Source organism: Merops nubicus, unplaced genomic scaffold (assembly GCF_000691845.1).
Source record: "Merops nubicus isolate BGI_N331 unplaced genomic scaffold, ASM69184v1 scaffold32982, whole genome shotgun sequence".
Classification (NCBI taxonomy): domain Eukaryota; kingdom Metazoa; phylum Chordata; class Aves; order Coraciiformes; family Meropidae; genus Merops; species Merops nubicus.
Window position 1 is genome coordinate 2,754 of NW_008594827.1, and position 10,317 is coordinate 13,070.

The following is a 10,317-nucleotide window of genomic DNA, read 5'->3' on the forward strand; positions in this document are numbered from 1 at the left end:
TCGCTGATATGACACATGCTAATGACTCCCTCTGGGTACCATGTCAGGAGTCCTCAAGCTCAGGCTGGTTAACAGCATGGCTGGCGATGGTAACCTGAAAGGAATCTCTGTTCTCCCCTGTCCCCTAGTCTCCAGCTCACTGCTGGCTGGGGACAAATGGTGGTGTGATTAGTGCTCTGCGCCCTGTCTTGGCAGTGGTGAGAGCCTCGGTGCTAGCAGTCTCCTGCCTGGATGCCATTTCTCAGGCTGAGTTGGCTTTCCTGGAGGGAACATCTCATGCAACAGAAGTCCAGCCTGCCTGAGACAGAAAATGCCATGCAGTCAGCCTTAGGAAGCCAACTCACCTGGGGACATTTCCCTCCCTTATCTGAAGCACTGTCTTTAGAGATGTAACACTTCGACTTTTTTATCCCCCACAGCTATTCTCTTTCAGGTACCAAATACACCTCCTGCCCCCATCTCCTCGTCCAGGTGGTCCCCTCATCCCAGCACACTACCTCTTAGACTTCTGCTAGGAAGTACAAAGCAAAAAGGACTGGGAAGGATTATTTCTTTGATTGGGTACCAAGTTCAGAATTTTATGCATCTCTGGCAAAGACCTTCATTTTCCCAAAGATAATACCAGCAGCACACTTATTGGGCTGCTGTGGAGCTTCACAAATGGGTAATGAGGGAGCTCATCAGAAAGAAGATGCTCAGCACAGAGATTATTATTTAGTAATCAAAAATCCTTCTATCCTTTCCAACCTTTGCCCCCTTGTATCATTAAACTTAAATGGTTTTCCACATCCAGGATCATAAAACGCAGACATCACAAAAGGTTTTCTGCCATCAAATCCTTTTAAAACCGTTGTCAAACACATTGATGCCAATATTCCTGCCAGCAGGGACAGCTGGTCTTTCTGTCTCTTTATTGTGACAGTGAGAAAAATTGAGGCAGCACAGAAAGTTTAAAAGCCAGCATGATTGCATTTGGCTGTCTAGTTTCAGATTTCTAAGGCTCATTTTAATCAGCGGAAGAGAAGCAGTCTGGTTTGTGAGCATGTTGCATACTGCAGCTCGTAAGGATGTAGTAAGTTGTGTGGATGATCCTCTGTCTAGAAAATGTAAGCCTGTGGTTTAGAAGCCACTTACAAGCACCCCAACGTGACACTTTTGACCCGTCACAGCCCTCCAGAGCTGCAGTGTCAGTTAAAGGAGCTCAACAACCGAGCCAATTTTCTAACAATCTCCTCCAAGCACATGATGGACAGGAGAGATTCTGGGAAGGGTGACACTCTCTGTGTGCTGCTGAGTGACAGATGGCACAGCAGATCCAAAGCACAGAGGATATGCATAAGGGCCTCGTCTCATTCCGCCTATGATTATTTTCTACTCCCACATGTGTGAAGTGCCTGCGATTTTCTCCCAGACATACTCCCTGGTTTTCAGTTTCCCGGGGGGGGGAAAATCCCTCTCTGCCCAAAAGCCCAGAGCCTGGAAGCCAGATTCAGCTCTGTGAACCCGGCTAGATGTAACGAGTGTGATGAATATGTGTGCTTCTCCTTCCTGCTGCCCGCTAGAGTCTCTTGTCTGCTCGTAACTGATGGTTATTACAGCAAGACTGCAAAGTGGGGGATGCATTTGCCTCTGTGGCTTTGAGGCAGGGCAGGCTCAGCATCTGCTTTGCAAGGCCACCACACAGGCTCACAAACTGCAGGGAGAAGGGGTTTCTCTTACCAGCCCCAGGTGGTTACAGGAGAAATTGATACTCGTGAGGGTGGTGTTCTGAGCCAGGACCTGGGAGAAAAGCGCAGCGGTTGGTTCTGACAGCTTATTACTTCCCAGATGGATGGACTTCAGGGTGGTGTTGGTCAGCAGGGCACGGCCGATCGCCTCCCCGCCTTTGTCCTCCACACAGTTGAGGCGCAGATTCAAGGAGGTCAGAGTGGAGTTCTCAGCCAGGGCTCGAGCAAGAGCCTGAGCCCCGAGGTGATGGATCTGGTTGTTACACAGATCGAGGGTTTCTAATCTGCTGTGATTGATCAACTTGCCAACAGCTTGTGCCCCCTTGTCCCCGATGAGATTGTGGGAGAGGTTCAGCTCCACCAAGCAGGGATGATCCAGCAAGTTACGGACCAGCAGCTTGGTCTTGTCATCATCCACTTTGCTTCGTGTCAGCTTGAAAACCTGTGGGGATAAAGGACAGGGACACTGTAGCAGCCAGCACTTTAGACTGAGCTTTGTGCAGGACCTCAAGGGAGTTAAGCCTGTAGTCCACCAGACAGGATTCATCTCCCTTCACTTCAGACACCTTGAGCCAGTAGGCTCACGTAGTTTCTTTTATGGTGGGCAGATACTTGCAGCAGGCAGGGCATGCCACTGACATCCCATGTGACATCCCATGCCTATTTTAGGGAGAAACAGTTCATCTCCTAGAAATGTCTGTTCCTCTCCTCTGACCCCACAGGATCTCTGACACAGGGGTCTAAATTAAAATGAGATAAAGCTGCCCAAACGTCTGCAGAGAGTAAGAGCAGAATGCACCCCAGGTCACAGTCAAAAACACTGTTTCAAAGAGCACGTGCAGCAGTGGTAAACATGGTGCTTTCTGTGGAGGGCAATGTCCTGCATGGCCAGGGCATCTTAATAGCCACAGGAGAGGTAATTTCTCTTCTGGAAGCCAAGCAGACAAATATTTCCCAAAGCATGCCAGTCTGTGAGGACAGTGCTCTGCCAACTCTCTCTGGCTGCACTCTGGATAGCAATGCCCACTGGTGTTTTGGAGAGGCTATCTGCTGTGCAGTTGCCACAGAACTGAGGGTGGTGTTAGTGCCCAGAAGGAAAACCCCTTGACAGCCCAAGGCAAATGTGAGTATCTCCCCATGCTCTTCTTGGGGCTCCCTGCTCCTCTAGGGCATGCTGACATATAATTACTGAGCCTAACTACCAAAAACTCCTTATGAAAAACTCTTTCTGGGCTTCTCCTCTCCTCCCCCCAAGAACTACACGAGGAGTTAAAACAGGAGTGCTGCTTTCTCTTGCGCTATAGGGAACATATTTTGTGGGAGCAAGTATTTTTCTCACCGCCCCTCTGACAACCTGTTCTAACAAGGACACAGGCAGAACAAGATACTCAGAGCTAAGCCATCAAGTTAACATCTCTGTGCTCTGCCAGACTGCAACTTGCAAAAGGAAGGGTGCTGCCAGCAAGCAGAACTGGTCCCTGGGTTTCTATCCCCAGGCAATTTGAAGATATAGCTGAGGAAAGCAGGTTCAGTTTGGGATATGTTACTCTCAAGTTGTGGCACATCTTCACGGCAGCAGCCAGGTTGCAGCAGTCCTGGTGGGTGAAGTTAAAGAGGCTCCACTCGAAGTTCATGCCACAGTCCTTCACACCGTAAGTGAGATGAAGCTCCTCAAGGTGAGGAAGAGCAGTAATGAGGACTCCCAAGTCATAGTGGTGTATGGAGGCCTCACTGAATCCAAAATCACTCCTTCTATCAGAGTGGTCATCTCTCTCCTCTTTTTGCACTGGTGGCAGGAACTGGTCAACCTCCAGTTTCCGCACATAGTCTTTGCAGAGTGGGATAAGGTCTAGGACCTGTTTGGGGTCTGTGGTGTTAGGGATGAAACATTTCAGGACGTTCTCCAGGTGACGTTCGAAGAACATCCGTTTCCAGCTTTCTCCATAGCTGGAGATGTCACACACTTGCCAGCGCTCAGTGCAGCACCTCTTCCAGTAGTCCTCATCACTTATTAGGTTGGCAGTCACAGCAAGCGGAAGGCCAGTGGAGAGCCTGTCCAGCACCCTCCTTTGGTGTTCAGGCCGAAGACGGTCCAAAATAGGGTTCTCTGGAGGGAACAAAAAGAAGGAGAGGTTGGTCTGGGCTGTAGGAACCATGGCTGGCACTGTGGTTCTGCCTGGGCCCCAAGCTGTGTGCCCATGCCCTCCCCTCTGCTGGTACTGGCTCTCTTCTAAGTTACTAAGAAGCTAAGCTGGCAAAAAAGGTGTAGGATTCATCTTCTACATTTCTGTGTAGGATTTCTAATTTTTACAATAAAATTAGTAATTGGTTTCATTCCCATAATATTTGGGAACTGCATGAGAAACTTAGCTCCTGGTTTAAATTTAGTTTGAATGCAGTTTATATTCAGAGCAGGACTTCTGCTCCCAAGAGAGGTAATTCAGCCTTAAGTGACGGGAGAGCTTGGCTTGTCCTTTGCTGAACTTTCTCCCTTTGGTTTCTAAGCATATTGAAGGATGATGTTTGAGAAGAACTGTCTGTGTGCTCGCCGTGCAAGTCCTCATGCCTTTTTACCTTGACTCAGGTGTCTGTCTTACCCTGAACTGATTCCTGTTCCTTTCCACTGAGACATGCTCTTAGCCTTTTGGTCCACCTTGTTTAAACAACAGTTCTCTTTTCCCAGGAGGTTTCTCCCCTCAGCCTCTTTCCCAATGCTTGCACTAAGCCTCAGCTGCCTTCTCTCTGGTGGATATTCTTTGTGGTAAGAAATGCCAGAAAGAAGCTGTGTGCACTTACAACATGAGTGCTTGGTGACACATCCACAGTAGTGTTGAACAACAGAAATCTTCAGTGGAGAGGCCTATCTGCGCATGGGAAATCAGATTTTGAGGCACAAAGTAGGCTTAGCTTTATATTTCCTCTGTCTCTTCCTAAGTACCCTCAGAGTTTTACCACAGCCTCTTCCTGGAGTCTATTCTCCAGTGTCCTACAGCTGGCACTGCAGTGACCCTCTCTGCAAAGTGCCATGACACAAGCAGAGGTGGGACACGTAGAAGCAGAACTGGGCTAGCTTCTCTCAGGCTCACTCAGGCCACAGCAGTGGCGGAGATGCAGCTGCACAGCTCAGGTAAGGGCATGTCCCCCAGACACTGAGGACACTGCTTTTATGTGCACACCGTGTAGGCCCAATCCGTTTGGCGCTGGACTGACCGGCCAGGCTGATAGGGCTGCAAGCATGTCCCAGCTCAGAACCCCAAGTACCATCAGCTCCTGGCACAGGGCACCACTGAGCTCCTCTGTACTGTCTTACAGTCCCAGTGTGAACATAGCCTTAAACCTACCTTTGGTCTTTGCTTCCACTTCACCAAGTCAGTTAAAAAGACAGGTAGGCCCTTCCTCCCTCCTTCCCCCCATCCGTTCCCAGATGAAGCATGCTTTTTCTGTTTTGCTTTTCCATCAGTCCACCTGCTTCAAAAGCACATTCCCTGCCTGAGGATATAACTTGTCACATCACCACCAAAAGTCACGGAGAAGGCCTGAGACAGTAAGTACAATACGTATTCTGAGATGGTAGCTCCTCCGAGCAGGGAGCAATTCTCCATCTCTTTGTACAGCACTCAGCACAATGGGGCTCCATCCTTGAGTGCTACCAGGACGTGTGCATGGATCAAGAGAAGGAAACAGCAACTCTAGAGCCCTGGCCACAGGTTAGGTGAGTCCAGCAGAGCACAGAAGGAAGAAGAAATGATAGGACAAGGTTAGAGCAGAGTCACGTCCTGGATAGCAGCCACTGATAGGGACTCCAGCCATCCCTGCAGTGTACAAGTACATACTTAGCAACAAAACAGTTTGTTTAACTAGCTGCCTGAGGGGATATTTCTCCCCATCTGTTCGGTTGGCTGGGCTGGGTACCACGCTTTGCCTTTCAGATGCATCTGCCTGCCTCGCTGACCCTCTGCTCCCCGGGACTGACGCTCTCTCTCCTCGTGTCCCAGGGGAAACGTGGTCCCACTTACTTTCGAAATTGTGAACAATGTTCTGGAGGCAGAGCTCAGTGAGGTGGGGGACAGTGGCAAGGGACCACTTGGGATCCTCAAGGAGGCGGTGTGTACAGTAGGAGTGCGCAGCGAGGCCGGCCGGGGGTGCGGGCAGCAGGGGGACGGCTGTGCTCCTGTCACCAGCCACTGCCTGCTCCATCCTCATCAGGACCCACTTCTCCCTCAGGACAAGCAGAAGGAAAACTGCTTGAGAGTCACCACCACATTTTCCAGCTGGGCTACCTGTAAAAGAAAAAGGCAGCTTTAGAAAGAGGCCAGCAATACGGAGGTTCTGCTCACACTGCTCTCCTGTACTGCACTTGGCCCCTGCCCTTCGCCTGCCTCCTCTCCTTGGGCTGGAAGCACTGCAGCAGAACAACTATTAATCACCCTTATCTTTACACACTGCCCTGTACAAAGAGGTCTCTAGGTACCATGTGTAATAAGCAGATAATAACGTGGTGTTAATTCAGAGTGCTGTTGAAGAGGATGGACAGGAATTGATTGTTTGCTGTCTTGGTCCATATAAGAAATAGGTGAAACTGGCAGGAGCTAGGTTTGAAGCAAAGGAAAATCACAGTTCTTCATACAGTCTGCTATTCCCACTCCATAGGGAATTCCTTGCCATAGGATGTTGATGCTGAGAATCTGTGCAGGTTCCAAGACAAGTCTATAGAAGAGAAACCCCTTGAGAATAACTTAATGCACAGAAAACACATCTGCCTCAGTGTGAGTTAAAGACAGCTGGAGATGGGGAGAGTGCTGAAGGAAAGAAACATGCATGCTTGCATAGTTTTTCTGCTCTTCTCCAGGCATCTGCTTCTGGCCATTGTCAGGGATAGGGTGCTGGGCCAGACCATCCCCTGGGCAGATCCACCAGACCATCCCCTGAGCAGATCCAGTATGCCTGCTCTTATGACTCTTTAAAGACAGATGAATACACTGTAAGTGTATTTGCATTGTTTTTTTTTCTACTTTTCCCAATTACTCGCCATCTGAACTCCTTCCAAATATCCATTAACTGATGAGATGGGTCAGGCCTGTTCAGACCACACTGAGCCTAAGCAGATATGAGCTACAAGAACCCGCCTGGAGCAGAAGGCAGGATGCCCAGTCTTATTAGCTCTGTGGAGCTCTCTCAGGCCAAAGTTTCCCATTTGCTGTTTCCTACCCCAACCTCAGCTCCAGCAGTTTCAGCCATCAGGAACCCATGTGTACAATTCTTGTCTGGAAGTCCTAATGGTTCTTTTACCAGCCCTACTGATCTGAAAGAGACAGAGAAGACACTAGGAAGGAGTCTGCCCCTTGAGTTCTGGGTTCAACAAGAGCACCCAGGCTTGGTGAACACCTCTTAGTGCATACAGACCCACGCTGATCCTGGCTAACTGGACATAACAGGGCTGCAGCACAGGGCTGGGCAGTTGGTGACTGCAGGACACCTGGAAGAAATGTGAGGTGGATGGATGGCAATGTCAGAGGTGAGGACACCTTCCTGCTAGACCAAGAGGATGCCTCAGGGCAAAGGTGGCCTTGCACCACAGCAGGGCCAAAAGGATCCTCTGATAACATCTTGCACGGAGGACAACTGCCATGTAGTTAACTTGTGCCAAAATGTCCTCCTTTGTGAGTGGTGTGATCCAGACGGTGCTCCTCTGAGGAAACATCTTCAGTCCTTCCCCTGCACAAGGCTGCTCCCTTCTCCTCTGCCCTCCTAGTCTGTGCTGTCCCAGTCAGCACAGGCCCCTCTCTCCCTGGAAGCTTTGTAGCTGGCTTTGCTAGTGTTCCTCCCTCTGCTCCTTCCCCCTCTGAAAGACATCTGAGGAAGGGCTTGCAAAGGAATCATCAAAAGAGGGAAGAGAGGGGATCTGTGAAATGCAGAGATCTAGAGGAACTGATGAAAAATGATTCATGCTAGACTGCAGCAAATACATCAGCACAGGCTTCTTCAAATGCACATGAAGCAGGTCTGAGAAGAGAGTAACTCTTTCAGAATGAGAGTCAAGAAAAAGGTGGAGGTGGCACTGGCACAAAGCAGGAGGACAATGGAAGTCAAGGGCAGGGAAGCTGTATTTCCTGGAAAGCAGGGGTGTAGGAATGACAAAGGCAAGGGCTGTAGAAGAATGGAGCCTGGTCTGAAGAAGTGTGGGTGTGAAAGGAGAAGGAATGGGCAATTGGCAGATGTGAGGACTGGGAGTCCTTCTGTGAAGTCCCTGCCCCCAGAGGAGGTAGTGTGGTGGTGGGCCACCATTGAGGGGGAAGAGAAGAGGCCTGATTCTCCACAGCACAATGACCCAGCTGAAACCCAGCTCTTGGTGGCTGATGGACTTCAGCAGAAGGGGAAAACACAGCTGGACGGCAGTGAGGTGGCATTAATAGAGGAAGAGTGACTGGGAAAAATGGTTTCTCCTTGCTCGGTCCTTTGTCCTATTCAAAGAGCATCTGTGTCACACAGTCCCTGAGGCCAGTCACAGCTTATTGGAGCTTCCGATGGCTTTCCTGACCTTTTGGAAGCAATCGTTAAAGGCCAGCTGTTGGGGAAAGCCAGTGCAGCATCATTATTTCATGGCTGCGTTCCAGCAGATGGTCTGATTGACACTTCACTAATGGCAGATTGATTTTTAGAGGGTACACAACCTGTGGTGCATGCAGAACTGCCAAAGGGAGTTCTGGAGACCAAGTGGGAGACACAGGTGCCCTCAGGCAGAATTGACTCTAGAAACAGTGCAGCCCCTCCCTACCCTGGATGAAGCTTGCTGAGCCAAGCTCACCTGCATGGGGAGGTCAGCTGGCGTGCGCTACCCAGCTGTGAGGCAGCCTAAATGTAGGGTGGCCCCAAAGGAGAAGCAGACAGTTTGGGGTGTCTGGGCTGCTGAGGAGCTTTCCCTCAGCTTCACAACCAGTCAGCTCAGATGACTCCACCACGCGCAGTCGGCATTGAGTGAGAAGCCAGGCAGAGCCAGGCTGCTGGGGAGTGAGAGCCAGCCTGCAAGGCATCTGAATCAACCTCACGCCTGCAGGGCTGGCGAGGGGCTGAGTCTGACACTGAGTCACTGCTCCCACTGCCTCCAGCCCCGCCGCCCCAGCGCGGGAAGCACACCCCAGCGGGGGGGAGGCCTTATCCCCGTGACAAGGGGCTCTTCCACCGCTGCACCCCCTCCACTTTGGCTGCAGGAGTCTCCCCCTGGCAGAGCTAATGTGCCAAGCCAGCTGCCATGGCTGGGTTTGCTGAGCGTGCAGTGAAGCACTGGAGGACGTTGTCATTCGCTATCGATAAGGCCAGTCAGCAGCGTTAGTGCACGCGCCTTCTCACCCACTCTCCATACACATCAGTCACCTCCCCTAAAAAGGCTTCATTAAATGATATATAATGAACGGGGTCATGTAGTAAGCTCCCAGTTTATGTCACTTAACACCCAGATTAGGCTGAAAGGTAAATGATACTAAAACTTAAAAAAAAAAGAAATAATCAGAGTTCCTTTCCCAGGAAGAAGCTGACAGAAATCCACTCACACAGCCAACTTAGGCTGCTGCCTAGCATGCCTAACAAACCTTCTTAAGCTGAACCTGTTTTGATCTGGAAATAAAAAGATTTCTGCTCTTTTGATTCACACCAAAGCCCAGAGACATGAAAAAAGAAGAGCTGCATGGAAAGCAGTGACCTTTGGCTGATGCCTCCTGCCAGCGGTACCGTGATCCAAGAAACAGAGCAACTGTAATGCTGCATTTACTGGAGAGTTTTTAAGGGCAAGAGAAATTCTTTCTGAGGGTGGTTCTGTCCCAGCCAAGATCGCATTCACACTGAAGCTCAGCCTACCCAGAAGTCAAGGAAGCGCTCACATCACTGCAGCATCCTGAAACTGCCATCTGCTCTGCAGGTGTCCAGGCCTGTGTGCTAAGGGGGACACACACTGTCAAGCGAACCCAAGTGGTGGCTAACACACCTCTGATCCCGCTGGCATCTGGTGGGACACGCCATGCTCCCTCGCCCTCTGAAAGGCTGTGTGCATCAGGGCAGCAGATCACAGGCTCATCAAGCGGCCGAGTGTCTGCAGTGGGCTTTTAAAGTAAGTTGAAAATAATAAGCGTGCCAAATGAGGAACCTATTTAGCTTCAGATATAATGGAATTTGTCTGTAACGGGAGACTGGGCAGGATGAGGCCAGCTGGCCATTTGGGAATAGGGTTAATGTCATCACTAAGGCAAATACTGTGGTCCTGGGGATCTGTCAGATGCCCAGGTAAGGGTTGAAGCCTCAGAGGGGTGTCTGAAACACAAAGCACTTTAGGATGTGAGCATTGCCCGCCGCAGCCCCGGCCCCTCCACGCAGCTGGCTCTGCGCTGCCAGCCCCGGCGAAGGCTTGAAGAGGAAAACATCTGGCTGCTGCTAAACACCCCTGTCCCTCTCGGTTCCCGCAGCTCAGCTCCCCGAAATGCCACCGGTGTGACCCTACGCCCTCTCCTCCCCGCCAAGCTCCTCTCCGGCGCTCCCGAGAGAGAAGCAAACTCGTTACCCGGCCGCTTGCTGTCGAGTGAGCCGTGGGCGCTGCCGGGGC

General features: G+C 50.7%; 1 protein-coding gene across 1 annotated transcript in view; it reads right to left on the reverse strand.

Moving 5' to 3' along the window:
• TCTE1 (t-complex-associated-testis-expressed 1) overlaps positions 1–5,924 on the reverse strand; it is a 6,359-nt gene extending 435 nt beyond the window's left edge. The window contains exons 1-3 of the mRNA XM_008935888.1: positions 5,744–5,924; positions 3,275–3,834; positions 1,720–2,169 (exon numbers count right to left, since the gene is read on the reverse strand). Of these exons, the coding sequence (XP_008934136.1) occupies positions 1,720–2,169; positions 3,275–3,834; positions 5,744–5,924 (1,191 nt within the window). The remainder of the gene's footprint in view (positions 1–1,719; positions 2,170–3,274; positions 3,835–5,743) is intronic.
• Positions 5,925–10,317: the final 4,393 nt, after the last annotated feature.